The 18258-nt window shown below is 45.3% G+C and overlaps 1 protein-coding gene across 4 annotated transcripts; it reads left to right on the top strand.

Moving 5' to 3' along the window:
• The first annotated feature begins 272 nt into the window (after window positions 1-272).
• On the top strand, window positions 273-10407 carry SERBP1 (SERPINE1 mRNA binding protein 1). Of its 4 annotated transcripts, none has more exons than XM_072127348.1 (9): window positions 273-673; window positions 3542-3734; window positions 4025-4168; window positions 4283-4354; window positions 6188-6262; window positions 6985-7162; window positions 8521-8565; window positions 9415-9588; window positions 9996-10407. In XM_072127348.1, exons 1-9 carry the CDS (start codon window positions 409-411, stop codon window positions 10050-10052), a joined length of 1203 nt encoding a protein of 400 aa, XP_071983449.1. In that variant the 5' UTR covers window positions 273-408; the 3' UTR covers window positions 10053-10407. The 4 variants fall into 4 exon arrangements, with proteins under 4 accessions (XP_071983449.1, XP_071983451.1, XP_071983450.1 ...); XM_072127347.1 differs by having other exon boundaries at window positions 274-673; window positions 4268-4354; XM_072127350.1 differs by lacking the exon at window positions 8521-8565.
• The last annotated feature ends 7851 nt before the right edge of the window (window positions 10408-18258 follow it).

The raw sequence follows: 18258 nt of genomic DNA, 5'->3' as shown, positions 1-18258 counted from the left end.
GGGTGGCCTCGTCTCGCTGAGGCAGTGCTTTTTGCACCTGTCAGCTGAGGTAATTTGTGTGGGGGAGGCGGCGTTTGTCGCTTTGCTATCGCTGACATGACGCCACTGTCACTTATGTGTGTGTTTTCTGTCAGAAAAAAAGCGCAACACACAGGGAGCGGGGCCCGGACAATGCAGGCGCGCGGGGCACGCCGGGACATGTAGTCCCCGCAGCAGCGGTTGGGAAGCGGAGGGAGGGGCGCGCGGGACTACAACTCCCAAGCTGCCTCGGGCGCAGAAGTCCCGGATGTCTACCGCGCCGGAAGAGAAGACAGCCTCTTTCCCAGCCATCTTTTGGCTTCACTAGCAAGCGAGCTCCGCGCTCAGGCCTCGTAGAATCGGAGGACATCCACCTCATCAGGGGCCATCATGCCCGGGCATTTGCAGGAAGGCTTTGGCTGCGTCGTTACTAATCGTTTCGACCAGCTATTTGACGACGAATCCGACCCCTTCGAGGTGCTGAAGGCGGCCGAGAACAAGAAGAAGGAGGGAGCGGGGGCGCCGGCCCCGGGAGCAGGCAAGACCGCGGCGCAGGCCGCCAAACAGCCCAAGAAGGAGAGTCAGAAGGACCGCAGGAACCCGCTGCCCGACAAGAAGGAGGAGGCCGCGCCGCCCGTGGCCCTCAAGAAGGAAGGTAACGCGGGGCTGGGCGCGGGGCTAGGCCCGGGCTGCTAGGCCGCAGCGGTGCAGCGCACGTCTTCCCGCAGACCAGGCCGCGGGCGCGCGGAGCGGCGGGAGCCCTAGGCCGCTGCAGTCCGGGGGGCGCACCGGGGCCTCCCCCCGCACGTGTGCACACAGAGGGGGAGGGGTGCGCCCCGCACGTGCTGCTGTCACCCTGCCCCGCGGATGGCGGGAGATGGCGCCGCACCACGTGCTGACAGGAGGGTGGAGCACGTGGTGCGGCCTGAAAGTTGGGGTCCCCCCCTCGGGGGTGATGGGGGAGGGGTACGCACGTGCTGCTGGGTTTTTGTTGCAGTGGGACAGATCCGAGAGAACTCTGCAGGAGAGGAGACATTAATTTCCCCATTTCAGAGTAAATAAGTGACAGGCGCTGACACTTGTCTCGTCACATGGCAGGACCCCCTAATAGTGGCCATTGCTATATGACCCACTGACATTTTACAGGCCCCTCCCCCCCCCTAGAGGAATCGCACTTTAGGCCCCCCCTGGAGGAATCGCGCTTTAGAGGTGCACTGAGTATTTGTTAGGGTTCTGCACAAGTAATGTTCACTGTGGAGTGATCAGGGTCATGTGATCACTGGCAGAATTAGTGGGGTTCCCATTAGTAGTAACCAGTGGACGCCGCTTAGACTGTGGCTGCGGTCATGTGACCAGTGCGCTCCGTATAGCGCAATCTCATGCCGTTGCGTTATGATTTGCAGCATTACACGGACAGCGCTTCCTATTTAGGCAGCTCTTCACTATGGCCCAGGGTGACGTCGTGTAGGGTCCTCTAGTCTAGCCCCTGTGATCAGGTGAGATCTGAACTTCTCCATGTTATTGGTGATTGGACTTTCAATGTTTACACTAAAACTCATTGACTTGAGGACCAGATGACACCCCATCTCATTTCTGACAAATGGCACCACCTCTTCAACCCATAAAGTTTGCACAAGTTGTGAACCAGTTCTCTAACACACAACACTAACCCCCCTCCACCCCAGGGCAGTGCTAGTGCCATGTGATTTGGGTCACATCGTGTAACGCCTGCACAGCTTTCCGTAGGGTTGTGATCTGTCTCCACTATAGTGGGGGATAAGGTTGCAGGCCTCGCTGCTCTTGTTGGGGGTCAGAGGTCAGGACTGGTTGGTACGTTACGAGTGTATTGCACGAACTTGGCACCTCCATGCAAAAACATTGCTTGCTATAGACCTATCGGACTTCGTTTTGGGTCGGCTACAGTACTGCTGGACCCCTCAGGAACTAGCGATCACCCTGCAGTAAAGCTGGGTGATGGCTGGGTGTAGCACAGGCCTCGCATGGGGCGTTCAGGCCTTGGAAGTTGCTGGGTGCAGAAGCCATTGTTCCTCTTGCAGTACGTTTAGTCTACAGGCGACTTTTAGGACCACACCCGAATATTTTTTTCTTTTAAGGTAATAATCGTGCTGCCTGCATTACACCCATTGGCTTATTAGCCTGTGAGTTGTGCTATGCGTGTTATAATTGGCTTGGCCGGCCCACGTTTGCAGCACTTTATAGGCTTCAGCAGCTGTTGTCAGAGCCAGTTCAGCAGTAGCGGCACCAGGCGGCTATTCTCAGGCCCAGAACGTGCTGTCAATCATGTCTGGTGGCTTCTCCACAAGACCTTGCAGCCGCTGGTGACCTTATTCTGTCCAGATACCTCTGTAACCGTAGTAAGGTTGTGTTCAGCTGAAAGCAGCTTGTAACCCTACACCTAAACATGTGCACAGGCCGTGAGGTCAGCCTGGGGGAGGGGGGGACGAGCATCATATGAAGTATCAGGAATACTGGATCATACCATGGATTTATTACACTGGTTAATTCTGTACTCGCCGGTGAATGCCAGGAAATTCCTGAAATGCATTGTATATAGAGTTCCCTAGTCTCATAAATGATTACTTGGTAAAACTGTAGGTACGGGAGGGGCCATGTATGACAGTCAGGGGCCAAATTCTAGGATAGTTGATCATTTCTGATCAGAATGGGCCCTTCTAATGGGATCCCCATTGATCTCAAGAAAGGTGGTCTATTGCACCATCAAACAGATCTGCTGGTTGCACTCGTACACTCCAGCAGTCCTATAGAGAAGTAATGGGGCATCGCCAATTTCCTCATTCCCTCTGATTAAGCAGGGATTCCCCTCTTTCAAGTAGTATATCCTCCAAAGTAAAGCATTGATCATCTGTGATCTGCAGCAGATCAGCAGGAGTACAACACCCGGCGCCCCTACCAGGCCACTGATGCCACGTCCATTGGTCACATGCCCATTGTGTAGCTTTCATTCGAGTTAAAGGGGTTGTCCGAGAATTATGAAAAAACCAGGTGACCGGGAGGGGGCTGCTTAAAAAAATAGATGTACTTACCTTCCGACGCCCTCCTCATGTCTGGTTCTGCTGTCGCTCCAGTTTGCGTGCCATGTAAACAAACATGGCTGCTGGAGCAGTGCTGGATTCAGCTTCCGGCTGGCCCAGATAACCATCCGTCCCGCATACAGTGCTGTGAATAGGGATAGGTGGGCGTGGCCAGCCGGAAGCTGAATCCAGCGCTGCTCTGGCGACCATGTTTGTTTACATGGTGCGCAAACCGGAGCGACAGCAGAACATCTGTGGATTCAGATTTGGACTCCTGAAAGCTGATTCTAAGGGTAAAGGGTCAATATTTTATTTGAGCTGCACAATATTTATTACTTTAGGTTATTTCTCTTGTTCAGTCTGGTTTGATCATAGAGGTCTGTGGTTGACATTGTACCATCACCTTTTCTTTTGGCTATCGGCCTCGTACCACTGCCAAGTTGTTGACATTTAGTTTTTGTGTTTGATAGGGATCAGGAGAGTTGGCAGGAGGCCTGACCAGCAACAGCAGGCACCACAGCAGCAGCAGCAATCTTCACAGGCCCCGCAGGGCGAGGGGAAGCCTACCGACAGAAGACCGGTTGAGAGGCGGCCACCTCGTGAACGCCGCTTTGACAAGCCTGCGGAAGAGAAGGGCGAAGGAGGGGAATTCTCTGTGGACAGGTAAATGCTGCAATTCCACAAGTATAATTTTCAGAAAGTGTTTTACTTTCCATAACGGGAAATATTCGCAATAGATAATTGAAGCGGTTGTCTCACATGCACCAAAGAACTAGGAGCCACCACATTTCTGTGCTTACATGAACAGCGCTCAATGCTCTTCTATGCGTCTGATGGCAACAAGTACAAATGCAAAATCTACACGTCTTTATAAGTTACAGCTTGGAAAGTAGGATGTATCTATGAGCTTTAATTCCGGAAATGTCTATGAACTCTAAATTCATCTGCTCTAGGCCCCTTGGTGACCGGCCACCTCGTGGTCGTGGCGGCCTTGGTGGAAGAGGTGGACGCGGCCGTGGACGTGGTATCGGCAGGGGCGATGGCTTTGACTCTCGTGGCAAACGTGAATTTGACAGACACAGTGGCAGCGACCGAGCGTAAGTAGACTTTGCTTTGTGCCGACTTGTCTGTTGCTGATTATTGTGCTTTCCCAATGAACTTTCGTCCCCACTGACATCATAACTCATTTTGGTTAGTTCTTCACATTTCAGTGGCCCGAAACACGAGGACAAGAGGGGAGGCAGCGGATCCCACAACTGGGGGACTGTAAAGGATGAACTGAGGTTGGTTGGGCTCATTTGTGGAAAGGTTAACTAAGTAAAGCTGGGGGTGGGGTAAACCTACAAGAGGGCACTTTGTTGTGAGTTGGTGTTTAGCTATGTTCACATTATGGTTTTGTTTTTTTAATATCTTATTGTATTTGTATATGTTCCCCAGTATCTGTAAAGCGCTACGGAAATCGATGGCGCTATAGAAAGATTTTTATGTATTTTTACCCCAGGATACAGTTGTTTATGTAGTGTTGCATTAACCCGATGGAGGTCCTTTTTATGTAAAAAGTATTTGGCGTTGCTTTTTTATGTAATTTATATTAAGTAATGAGGTACGTAAAATGTATAGGCTTCTTACATTAGCGTTCAGAGGCGAAATATACATTAAACTCTCCTGAAACATGATGTGAACAGAGCTTCTGGCACATAGGATAGTTTTGAGGATGTAGTAGGTATATTAGATCCTGTTTTACAAGACTGCTAATGTAGTTTATGCATGCTATAGCCTGTACTGTCGTAGTTTATTTCTGTGCTTCGGACTCTTCTATTTTTGTATTTTTGCACAATCCTCATCCTGGGCTCTGTGCAGTTGCACAGATAAGGGCTGGGTGGATGGTATATACTTGTGTGATAAGCCCTTCCCCCATCGTCAGCCCATTGATGTTGCACTGTACACTGTGCAGTAAGATAATGTTAGAGCAATACGCCACATGCATGTAGTAGTGATGCTTGTTTATGATGATGTTCTGTGCAGCAAATGCAGGAAACATTTTCCCCCTCTGCGGCTGGTCACATTTGCTTGTAACTTGCAGGTTTAGCATTTATATGCTGAGTGTCTTTACCATCTACCTGCATCAACAAAACAGAAAATTGGGTTTATAGTAATAAATTTGTTTTCCAGTCTTGTTAAAAGCAGCTGCCAGCCGGTGCATTCTTGGTCCGTTTTTAAACAGACTGAAAACTCGTGTGTTTTTGTAGGTTCGTGTTCGGCTGGTTTTAATCTGTTTTATAACTGCCTAAACTTCTAGAAATGAAGATAAACAGATTCAAACCAGCCAAACGCACGGTAAACACTCAAAAAAACGCATTCAACGGACCAAGACAGCGCCCTGTGCGAGTAGGTGTCGTCACTTGTGTATTTGTAGGGTCTGACAGTCGTCACCCTCTACTTGTAAAATTACTGCTAAAGAGCCCTCGGCTCATCCCAAGTTAATTCAACATGGATTTTCTTGATCTGTAAGCTGATATTTGCTGTCATGTTGTCACTTGAGAAGTCTTGCATATCCCTTTAACTCCTCTGTCTAGCACCCAAGTGACAGGTAATACACGTCTATTATAAAACAGCAGATCACCTGATTTCTATAGATGTGCACCTTGTAGAGGGGACTATTGATCCTTATTAACCCATCAGAGTGCACGGTATTATCAACTGAGTGCATTTGCACTTGCTCATGCTAAACCGGGTCATATGATCACCCAATAACCCATAGGCCAAATCTGTGTCCATTTTCTAGTTTTTAATTGGCCGCTCTTTATGGTTAGTAAATGCAATTCTTTAATCCTTAAAGTTTGTACTTTCAAAGTTCACGTAAACCTCCACTTCTAGATTGGTGACTCCAATATAAAGAACAATTAAAGATGAATTCTACACCTAGATGCCGCAAAAGTTAAATGCTCTCGAGTAATTTCGTTTTGGGGGAAAGTGTTTCCAGTACATTAGCCAGATGACCAATACAGTCTTAGGAGCTCTCAGTATTCTTATAATGGTGTCTAATAGGTCTATTTACCTGCCGAGTGATCCACAGATCAGAAAATGCAGTCTTTTCCTCATTGTGTAATTTTCAGCGAACTGGACCAGTCAGCTGTAACCGAAGAGACTCATGAACCCGAAGAGCAACCCGCCGCCGACTCTGAGAACAAGTGAGTGTGTAGGAGGAAATTTTATAGAGTGAAAATATGTTTCAAGACTGTGCAGTCACTTTGATATGTGAAGAGTTGTGATCTGTGGCTCCCCTCAGGTGTAATGGGGGTGCTGTACTGATTAAGCCTTGTCCTCTCAGAAGTTTTCCAATCACAGTGATGCTCTCAGCCTTGGGCAGCATCATGCATTGCATTTGAATGACATTTAGTCATGCAGTTCATGTGCGGCTTGGATGAGCTATACTTGATGATTTGGGAACGAGCAGCATGTGTTTTGCATTGTTCACGTACAAATATCGTATTGCTCTTTAGCGTTTAGGTTCAATCGCATCTGTTAGGAGTAACTCATTCACTCTGCAACATGTGAATGCAGCCTTACAGGGGTAAAAAGTGTACAGCAGGGTGAAATAATTACTGAAAACCCCATCTACAGGAAAATACTGTTGGGTCGTATGAAAAACTTTGGCATAATCTGCAATAGATGTAAAAATAGGATAAGATTTCCTCTGGGAAACTGCAGTCTGGCTCCTTTTACACATGATTCAATAAGTTAACTTTCTTATTGAGAGGTCATTGTGATGGGTTAGTCTTTGTCTGCTCACACGAGTCTTCTGCTTGTATGATGGGGACATCTGGCTTTCCTTGTGTGGGTCATGAGAGGACCATAGTTTTATCTTTGTATGTTTTAAAGACTAAATTCCTCATTCCAATGTGTTTTTCAGGGAGAATGAGGCTGAAGAGGTAAAGGAGGAGGGACCCAAGGAAATGACCCTGGACGAATGGAAGGCCATGCAAGACAAAGAGCGCTCTAAGGTTGAGTTCAACATTCGGAAACCAAACGAAGGTGCTGACGGCCAATGGAAGAAAGGCTTTGTTCTCCACAAGTCCAAGAGTGAAGAGGTGATGACGCTATGCTCTTATCACTGTGTGCTGGTTGTTAAAAAGGGGTTTTCTTGGCTCCCTGGGAAATCCCTGGTGAGGGCAGGTCAGGGGTAAAATAAAAACAAGATGCCTCATTCCTGTGGAGCTGCGGTGGTCACATGAGTGATGGGGGTTTTCTGCAGTGACAACGGTGTTCTTGCTCATGAGGCCAGTGAGTAGCCACAGTGATCTCTGAGTACTGCTCTGAGTACTGCTGGGTCTGGCTTGGACCATTAACAGTGGGTGGGGCCCACCACAAAAACAGGAAGCTGGGTCGCCAAAAATCCTTTCCTCTCCACATAAATGTTTGTTTGGTTTAGACTGCAAAAAAACCTATTCTATTCATTTTGTTTTCTATACATAATTGTTCTGTAAAGCAGAAAGTTCTGGTTGTAGCCAGTGGCCCCTCGAGTTACGATATTTTGCATCAGAATGACTCTTGTAAGATACAGAAAATGCGAGTCCGTAGGCTGACCGCACGGTGACCCGCTCACCTTCCTATGGGGAGGGAGAGAGTGCGGAGTTCTCACCCCTCCTCCACCTGGCCGTGTGCTCACTCAGGTGTCAAAGCGCTGAATATCTTGTAACCCACCTTATAAATGCTTCATATGTTTGTATTGTAACATCATGTATTCCATTGCACAGTTTATATGTGAGGCATGCAGTGAATGTCATGCATGTGTATTACTAACACGGGGAGGGGAGGTGGGTATAATACGGGGAGGGGAGCTATATAATCTGCTCTAGTAGACAGACGGCTGATTATCTTTTATTTTTGGGCTTTTTTTTCCCGTTCACAAGCAGTATAAGACGATGGGGTACTTGAGTAAATTGAATGCATGAGAAGCCACTGTATGTGAGAAATTAGACCCCCCCCCCCTCTTCTTCTTTATGGGGTTTATATGTTGAATTATGGAGCCCAACGAGGTCCCCTATAAAGTCATGTTTTCCTGCCGTCCTTCCCAATGTAAAAATTTAAAAGGCACAGTATGTTCGGCAGCCCATGGTAATGCATGCATCAACATATAGTGTGACTGAATATTCAGCTGCCTTAAGATCGACACTTTAAGACCTATCTATCAGAAGTAGAAGGTACTGGCTGATCGTGTAGGCAGCGCTACTTGAGCTGTGGATGCTTATAGGAGTGTAATGGGGTTTGGTTGCAGTAATTTTTTTGGCTATGGGTTAGATAGGTGCAACACTCGGAGGGTGCCCAATGCTCTAATAATGCCTGGTTGCTGCAGGGCTTTATTTTAACCTTTTCTATTAATGCAGATGGTAATACAGTTTCTGTTTTAGCCAACTATCAATACGGTTGTCCTGTTTTGTACTTCTAGATACGTATGTGTGAACAATCTGATGTGATGAGCAAAGAAGTTTGGGTAATTATTTTAATAACTCACTACAGAAGCAATTTTGGATGGGTTTGAAGGCTTGACGACTTAGGTGGAGTTATCAGATAAGTGATGTAATGACTTAAATCCTTGAATCATCCCGTGTCCGGATGCTGACTACATAAAATTATTATGGATTAATAAATACCCCCCCCCCCCCTCCCCTCCAACAATTTAAATATAAAACCTATCTGAAGAATATTTTTCTGTAGTATATCGATCTTTATGCATTTGGTCAGCAGTAAATTTGGGGAGTTAGTATTTTCCAGATTATGGGTGGTTGGGGGATGGGGGGACGATGGTGTTTGATTATATTGCACAAGTCAACGCTCCAGGAAAGAGCAGAAGTAAACACAGATTGTATAATGGAGCTAATAATAGAGGACTGGCTGCTGCTGGCATGTTTGTAGGCATCGGGCGAGTCTTATGTAATGTGTCCCTTTTTAGTTTACAATAGTTTTTAGAGACAACTGCAGCAAGGAACATGGGCACAGAAACCCTCCTGTAGACGTAGACAGTTGAGTCCGTATGTGGATATTATGCAGACTTGGTCCAGCAACACAGTAATTAGGCTAATGGTGTGAGGGTCCAGACTGAGGCCATAGACTGAATGTTGACATGGTGTGACGTTATTCCATTTTTATTTGGATATCATTATTTTGAATTGTTACACAGCCACTTGTTGGTTTTCTGGGGATACATGGCATGCAGGGAGCTAGATATTACATATAATTGGTAATATATGCGGGATGTGGAGTGTTTTAGGCACATATTGTATCTGTTTTGTTACCTCTGTAGTATATGTTGGTCTACATTTTGGACACTTTACTATTACAGGTTCATCCAGAGTCTGAAGGTTTGGATCATCACTTCCGCAAGCCCGCAAATGACATCACTTCCCAACTTGAGATTAATTTTGGAGACCTCGGACGCCCTGGCCGTGGACGCGGTGGTGGAAGAGGAGGCCGCGGACGCGGTGGAAGGCCCAGTCGTGGGGGTAGAACTGACAAGGTAATTGAGTGTGACAAAAAGTTGATGTCTGACGTGTCGTATGATGAGTCTCTCTGCACATTGCTGCTTGCTGTTCATGAGAAGAATACGACCATAGTCGTTACGGTCGTATCCAGGGACAACCCTGATCCTGAGGATATTTAAGAATCTTGTCTTTGGGGTAATACCCCTTTATTGACTAGGAATGCAAAAGCCGACCACAGGTGTGCACCTTGTGCAGCTATCCTTCCAATAAAGAAGGGCATGTCTGCTGCAAAGGGAGCCACTCACAGTATTTGCTCAGAGGGGTGGGGGACTCCTACCCTCTGTATGCACTGGTTTTCTTTTGAGCTTCTAACGCTGTGTCCTGGGATGTAATGTGCACAAGTTTGAGCCAGTCTAATATAACCTAATCTTTCTTGTTTCAGTCAAGCGTCTCAGCCCCTGATGTAGATGACCCTGAGGCTTTTCCGGCTCTGTCGTAAACTGGATGACTAAAGTCGCGGCGCCCATGAGGCCCCTCCCTTCTACGAGGCTTGCATGCTTAAGGATCCTAAACAACTACAAAATTAAAAGACTGTCGATCATACCATTCACACCTATGGACTGAATTTTATCTGTTTTAAACAAAAAAAAAAAAAAAAATGGACTTCTCTTGCTACACAGAAGCAACCATACGGTAGTTCAGTTTTGTATTTAGATACGTACTGGTAGCAGGGACGTTTTCATAATTTTTTCCAGAGATTATGCATTCTTCATGGATACTTTTTTGTATGGCTGCTTGAAAATATGCGTTTCCAAACTTGAAATATAGGTGTGAAAAGTGTGTAACCAGTTAAAGCTTTCACTTCATGTGTTTTTATTCTCTTCAAACGTTTTTTTTTTTTTCCTTTTATTTTTTTGTTTTACGCTAACACACTAGTGTAGACTATCTTTTCATTATTATTTTATTTTTCTCCTTTCAATTTAAAGTTCTGGTGCGGTGTATGAGCCGTGAGCCCCGCTTAGTTTTAAAAACAAAGTTGATTAGAATTTTTTTTAAATCTATATATACCTAATTTCAATTTGGAAAGGTATTGCATTGGTGGTAGCAACTTTATTCAGATTGAGCAAAAAAAAAATAAATAGGGTGCATAAATTTAGTTAGTCCAATCGCCAGTACGTGTGGGTATAAGCAGTCTGCTGGAATTTTGTCAGTCCCGTAATTATTTTTATTTTTCTCTGGGCGCACAATTAGCTTTAAATCCTGAATGTGAAATGTGCAGCTGAATATCCTGGGAAGGGAGGGATTAGGGTGTAATTTTTATTTTCTATTTTTTATTTCCATTTTTCAAGTCGAAATTATAATCTTAAGGAAATTTTATGCTTGGGAAGAAGCATTTTATGCACTGAAGAGGCTTCTAGGTCACTTGCTGTCCTCCACAAAGCCTCTAACATACTACAGGGGTAAATAAAATATTCCCCCTCCTTATATTCAACCCCTAAATTGTGGTGTTTTTTTTTTTTTTTTTTTCCAGCTTCTCAATTTCACTGGTTGACAAATGAATGTTCCTCCCTCTCCAGGGGATATTATACAAATTCCACTCCCTTTTTGTTTTGTTTTTTAATTTAGTATTTAAATTGCTAATATTAAGGGGAGGGGCCACTTCAAAAACATTTAAAAAAAAAAAAAGGACATGAAAGAAAAACACCAAAAAAATACACAAAAAATAAAAAGATAAAAAAGCTGTCTACAGTGTTTGTTAGGATAAGATTACGCCTATTATTTAATATTCTTTTTACACTTTTTAGCAGGCTATGAAATTTGTAGGTTCTTATCTGCATAGTTTAATTAAGTAAAAATAAAACAGATATTATCGCCCTATTTTTATAAAAGCTGTACAGTCGACAAAGTATCCAGAACCGTTGAGCACCTCGATATATTAAAAAAAAAGTGCGATCGTAAATGTTCCTGTGCCCCTTTTGCGGTTTTGTACTTTGGAGGATGTAACCCGGTGGTTCCAGCGCTGGCAGGGTCAGTGGTATTTTTATTCGACTGGCTTGGCTGTTATGGAATTTTATTTTCTAGGAGATGCTCTTTACTATGAGGCTACAAACCAGAGGTATTATAAATGACAGTGCGTCCTCTTGTGCATGAGACGAGCCTGCACAGGACCGAGGCAATTCTCAGAGCGTTATTGTCTGTGCTCCCATTGGGGGGGTAGGTGCATGCCCTACGAGAGATGTAGGTTATTCCTGCACGGGGATTCTGGCTGCTTATTTGGTCTATGTGCAATGCTGTGCCCGTAGGTGATTGCTGCAGGCACAACTTGATTGCTAGCTTCAGGACAAGACACTTGAAAATGCAGTGCCCCTGGGCATCTGTAGGGGAAGGTGCACAACTTTTTTTTTACTATTTTGTCCAGCCATGTCTTTTGCAAACCATTTGAATGCATAATGGGTGTCTTATAATTTGGTATCACATCTAGAGTGTGCAATTTCCTCCCAGTGATGCATTAGCCCTAGTTCGTGGTCCTTGCCATGCGCCCGACCTACCGGCAGGTAGTACTCGTGACGGTGTTATGGTGGAGCTCTTGCATGCTGCCCATTGGCATTGTTATGTGATGCCCAGAATTAAGTGGCCCTCTTCTATGTGATGTAGGAGTCTCATTAAAGGGGCCTCCAGTTTCTTGCCTCCCAGTTCCCCATTGGAGCACATGGACCGCATGCCTTAGCTGTATGTTTCTGAAATGCACTGCAATACAATGCTGGGGGTCAAAGGTCGCTTCATAGTGGCAGCAAATAAGTAGCTTGTGAAGTTTGCCGATGTGAATCCTCTTGCGCCTGTCTGCCAAATAGTCTCCCCCCGTGGAAGCACTGATTTACACTTGTGGTTTCTGTGGCCGCAGCAAATTTACTTTATTTTATTTTTTAAGAAAGTTCTTAAGTTAAAATGCAAACCATATGTAGCCTCTCGCCCTGCATAAAACAAGCCCTTGCTCTGAAAAAAATACAAAAATAAATACTATAGCCAATAAAAAGTCCATCTGACTTAGTTGATGATGTTTCATAGTTGTAAATTTTGCCTCAAGTCCATTTTATGTGTGAACTGAAACTGTGAACCAACCTGTCTTTGATGGATGCTTATTGAATTAAAGGTTAATTTTCATGCTCTTGCCAGTCTGACGGGACGTGCTGTGGCAGCGTGATTATTCCAGCAACGCCAGCGCCTTTTGTGTGCTTCTTGGCTCTCCATCCCTATGACAACACTTACGGTAGCCTGTCCAGGTCCTGTGTACAGGGGCACGAAACTTCGGCTTTTGTTAATAAAGGCAGAATTTACAAACGTGGAACAGAATAAAACCAGTCCAGGTAAGAGGTGTTAAGATACGGGCTTCATTAATTTGTATATCTGTTCAATGCTAAAAATAAAGTTGCTGTGTATTTATGCCCATAAGTAAGTGTGGAGCTCATTATCGCCGTGATAACAATTCCCTTGAAACAACATTTAATAAACACCGGCCTCAAGCTAAAACTATAAAGTGGCGGTGACTGGTTTGTTCACCGCTCTGATGCCGGTCTGTGACTTGTCTGAGGATCCTTGTAATATGCAAAGTTTTCCAAGATGGGATAAGGAAAGCCCCACCTCTATTAGCTCCTTGTAAGGCAGCTCCCCGGACATCGGGAATGACCTACAAGAAGCCTTATGACATGATGCATGATTAAAACAAAACCAGTCTGTCTGGCTTGTGACTAGGATCGAGAAGTAAGAGTCCTCCTTGTGGAGTCTTATAGCCATGGATGCTCCACTAGGAGCAACTATGTAGGATGTAGGTCCGGCTTGATGTCAAGGGAGCTGCCTTACAAGGTAGCGAAGAGGTGAGGTTGCCCTTATCCCTGGATAATGTATTCCCAGAGCTTCCCTAGTGGAGCATCCATGGCTATAAGACTCCACACGCCTACATAAGGAGAATGCTTCCCAATCCTTGTAGTAGTCCGACAAGATGACAATTCCATGATGTGTCCATAAAATCCTGTTGTGACATAACAATCGCACTGAATGTGTTTACCTCTCACTTTTACCTTTTTACGGTGGCATGAGGAGATATATATTTTTTCTAATGTAGCTCTTGCTCACCAGCAATCTACTCTTGTAGCTCACATGTAAATCACTGAGCAGAAATGCTATAAACCACTTTGCTTAAAGGAAAACTCCAAAAATAATTCATTGAATAGTGCATGGTGTGTGGCCAGAAGGCTGGAACACGACTCTTCTATCTCGTGAGTCCTTCTCCTTCCTTCAGGCCCTGCACAAGGTACAAGTGAATGAGCGTGCTTTGACTAAAGTGTTCCTTTAAATTTTGTGGTCACAAATTCTTACCAGGGGAACCTAGACCTGGTGGGCAGGCAACTAGTCGACCGCTGTGGTGGGATTGCTACTTGTGGCACAGATGTGATGCTATTGTGGCTTATGGTGTGGTTATCACTATAGCTGACCACATGGGGCTATGTGCACAGGTCAAGGAGACTTGTAAGCAGTCATAAAATGCAAAAGAATTGCAAATATGTAGTTTAAGCTTAAGAAAGTTACTGCAAGTTTCCACAGGTAATACATCTGCCCCTACAGTTCTTTAAAGATGGTTCTGCACCTATTTAAACACAGAAAAATTATTTGGCGCAATGTGGGCTGGATTTTACAGCCATGGGCTACATTCACATTAACGTGTGCCCACCTTACGGTAGCATGGCGGGCACACGCCGGCGCTGGGGAGAGGAGGAGGGGGTCGGCGCTGCTCACTCCCGCCCTTCTCCATAGGGGAACATTGCGCACACTGCAGTATTCCAGAGAAAGATGGGACGGTATGGAGCCACACCCGTATGGTGCCGTGTATAAGTCAGCCGAATATATACGTTTGGCCGAGATGGGAACAACCCTATAAGGCTACATTCACACAAACATGGATTTTATGGACTGGTTTCATCAACTACCGAATGGAGGTGGAATCCTGGTTGTGAACATTTTATGGGAATATCCATTTAATGTTCTAAACCCCCGGCCGATTTTTTTTTTTACTTTTTTTTTTTTTAATAACTTTTATTAACCACTTAACCAATTTTACATTTTTGTAACAGATTCAGTACAAACGTTACATTGCACAAACAAAGAACAAAACAAAGTACAGGCCCCCTATTCCCATCCCTCCACCCAGCCAAGGCCGAGAAAGCTAGTAACCCAGTGTATCTTGTTTCCTACCCATCCAGCCCCCCCGGCACATCTTACCCTGTGTAATGTAAAGGTTAAAATCTGCAGGAAAATGTTTGCAACAATAACAGTTGTATTGTAGATATTTTAGGGCGGGGTGTGTATATATTATCCACTGACTGCTGCTCTGCTGCAGACCCTCCCCATGAATCCCTGGTCTTAGGCGTTACTAATCCACAAGTGCATTTAGCATCGGTGCTGGGTGCAGTAATGGGGGAAGGGCTCCTTGCCCCTCCCCTCTACATGGAAAACAGAGCAGCCACATATAGAATATATATTTTGTAGCTACCCGGGTGCCATCCCCCCCATACAGTTGTGTGCAGGAAGCCTGAGTTGTAAAAAAAAAAAGTGTAATGGGGCTGCAAATCTCACGTTTGCACCAAACATAATGTCAGGTTCTTTGAGGATTTGGCACCTTCCCAATATATCGCACTACAAAGTCCTAGTGGCAACAGTGTAAAGCCCGGGGTGTGAATCGCCTCTCCCCAGTGGTCACATCTGCATCACGGTTGCCTTAAAGGGGCAGAATGTCATATTATTGTATAAATGTATCTGCTGAGCTAGTAAGTAGTTACAATCGGGGGCAATCACCAAGCTTAACATGTTGTTATATGACCTAATCCGCTGCCATGGTCAGTGTGTGCCCCCCACAGAGCAGCCCCTGCCCCTCCCTGATGTGGGGTAAAAATTACTTTCCTTTCCCCAATCCCTTAAAGCTACAGCAGGCGTCTTCCTCCTGTTTCTGGCGGCTGCGCGGGCCGGTCCTGACCTCGGTTTCAGAGTGACCCATACAGGAGCAAGGAGTCTGTAGCCTCAGGGCAGTGGGGTAAAGGTCCGTATTTGTGTACTCTAGCCCCTTATGCTGCTCTCCGGACTAGCACAACACAGGGGCCGGGTGATCGGCTGGAGTTTGCCCGCAGACCTTGTGTTTGATACCTTTGCTTTAGGACCCTAAAAATCCATCCTCATCCAGGGACTGTGACACTGGTAACCTTCTATTTATCCCTGGCTGCTTTCCTTCTAAAATCAAATGAGTAATGCTAAAGAGCCAGAGGGTCTCTGGGGGGTGTTACCAGAGTCGCACTGTGCTGTAGCTTCACAGGCTGTTACACCCTCTCCTACTGTAATCTTACAAGTGCAGCACACAGTGGCAGGGGAGTAGTACAGGGGCTCAGCGTATGTCAGCCGTAATGTCCACAGCCCTTATCACTATAATCTCAGCTGAGGTCTGACATCCGGCATCTATCAGATATTGTTGGCTCTTGGAAATATGCTTTGTATTGCGCTGCAGTCTGTGTAGTGGCCATGCCGGGTATTGCACTTCACTTATGTATTCCTGGGAAAGAAGTCATTGTAGATTTCTATGGGCTTCACCCGCCTCTGCTTTATTACCCTGCCACCTCCTATCTGCTGCTCATATAAGGTGCTTTGCTGCAAGCTCCTCTTCAGATATAGATCTGGTTCAGCAATGTAACGGACCCTTGTTTGTTATATATCAGAATTCTCTGCCAGGTTCTGTTGCATTGGTCCGGGACCTAGCAGATGTGACAATAAGTAATAAAAAAGTAAGAATTCTCTTTTACGTCTATTAAATGCACTGAAGAATAAGAGGCTGATACATAAACACTGATCTCTTCTCCTGCAGATACAATGTGTAGGATGTGATCCACTCTCTCCCTGATCTGCTCAGACCTTGGACAATATGCCCAGCAGCCTGGTCAATAAGGGGCACTGCCACATCCAGCAGTCCTTCACCTCCAGACACCGGGCACCTGCTATATATAGGATTCCTCCCGCTGCAGGTACAGCAGACTATTGGCAGGGTTGTAATTCACATGATTGTATTGTGTACAAACCTTCCCCGTGATCTGGGATCCCGGCCAGAGCGATCACAGGAGAATAATGTGCACGTAGCAGCTGGTGAGGAGACTATGATGTACACGGCGTTGTGTATAAATGGCGCAATATCTTACTCTTGTGTATACATAATCTACACACTGAAGTTTTAAAGGGGTTGTCCCTAGATCAGGTGTCATCCCTTATCCTCTGAATAGGGGATAGCAGAGATCACTGCCGTCTGCCTCATCATTTACTCCTTTCCTCCAGCACCTCTACACTGACAATATTACATCCCAGTTGCCAGCAGGTGGCAGTATATCTCCCCTTTAATAGATCTGTGATGGTGCGGCTCTTGCCCCTCTCCGGCCTATGAATAACTGATGCACATCCTTTGCTCATCTCTTTTTGCCTGATCTATAATGTATTTAATGTTACTTATCCAAGCCGAATAGGATAGAAATTTCTTCATAAACTTCAAGAAAATCTACCTAATGAAATAGATCTGACAGTAGGTTCCTGCTTCTGTTGTCATCCATACACTGTCTTTGGCTAATCCACAGTGGCTTAGTGGTGAGCATTACTGCCTTGCAGTGCCGGGGACCTGGGTTCAAGTTCCAGGGTCAACTTCTGCAAAGAGTTTATGTTCTCTCCGTGTTTGCGTGGGTTTCCTCCGGGTCCTCCGGTTTCCTCCCACACTCCAAAACATACTGGTAGGTGATTAGATTGTGAGCCCCATGGGGACAGGGACCGATTTGTCAAGCTCTGTGCAGCGCTGCGGAATATGTGTGCGCTATATAAATAAATTATTATTTATTATAATCCTTTTACCTAGTCTAACAAAATCAAATATTTCCAATATAAAAGTTCTGTGCTGTTCATGCCTGTGCATGCGCAGTAAATGCAGGCTCTGCCGGCTTCTCTGTTCTGATGACAAAAGAAGCCGATATCTTCCATCAGATATAACAGAGTTAGTAGATTCCTGATCGTAGATTTCCTTTCATTCCATCACCAGAACTTAAACACCATTTTACCATCTTTGCATCTTACTAACCAGAGAGACCAAAAGAACTGGATGGGAGCTGTATACATAAAAAATATATATTTAAATTTTTTTGATATTAAAGCTTTATTATGTTTTTAATCTTTATTGTGTTGTCTTTCAGCAACTTTTTACAATTTTGTTGTCATTGCACCAGAGTGTCAAGAAATAACCGCACACTTATCCCCTTAAAACTATTGTGTATGGGAGGCAAAGACAGGACTAATCAACCTGCGCTGGATCACTCATACACAGCAGCTGGGGGATGGTGCAGTGATTGATTATTCTGCCTGGCAGGGAGAACCGTGATGACATCATCCTCTGAGCAGTGCATAACTAATGTGAGAGGAAAATTGCTGGAGCCTCATTATCATAATTTTATAATAGCAAAACCACTCGGTTCAGGGATTATACAAGATATGATCCTGCATCAGTGTAGCTCCAGCATTCTCAAGGTAAGTTTGCTTCATAATGAATCAAATCAAATGGTAGATTTTCTTTAAGCCTCTTGCCTCAGGCAGCACCCCCTGCTACAAGGTAGGGTGCAGCATCAGGGGTGCAAAGCAGGTCC

The sequence above is a fragment of the Engystomops pustulosus genome, chromosome 10, assembly GCF_040894005.1.
Source record: "Engystomops pustulosus chromosome 10, aEngPut4.maternal, whole genome shotgun sequence".
NCBI lineage: Eukaryota > Metazoa > Chordata > Amphibia > Anura > Leptodactylidae > Engystomops > Engystomops pustulosus.
Note: the sequence above shows the minus strand (reverse complement) of the source record. Positions and strands in the feature narration are given on the sequence as shown.

Excerpts from the sequence above, each read along its gene's own strand:
- SERBP1 (XM_072127347.1), top strand. The coding sequence starts at position 409 with ATGCCCGGGCATTTGCAGGAAGGCTTTGGCTGCGTCGTTACTAATCGT. Across the intron at positions 674-3,541 it reads CGTGGCCCTCAAGAAGGAAG|GGATCAGGAGAGTTGGCAGG; the intron begins GTAACGCGGGGC and ends TGTGTTTGATAG. Across the intron at positions 4,355-6,187 it reads ACTGTAAAGGATGAACTGAG|CGAACTGGACCAGTCAGCTG; the intron begins GTTGGTTGGGCT and ends TGTAATTTTCAG.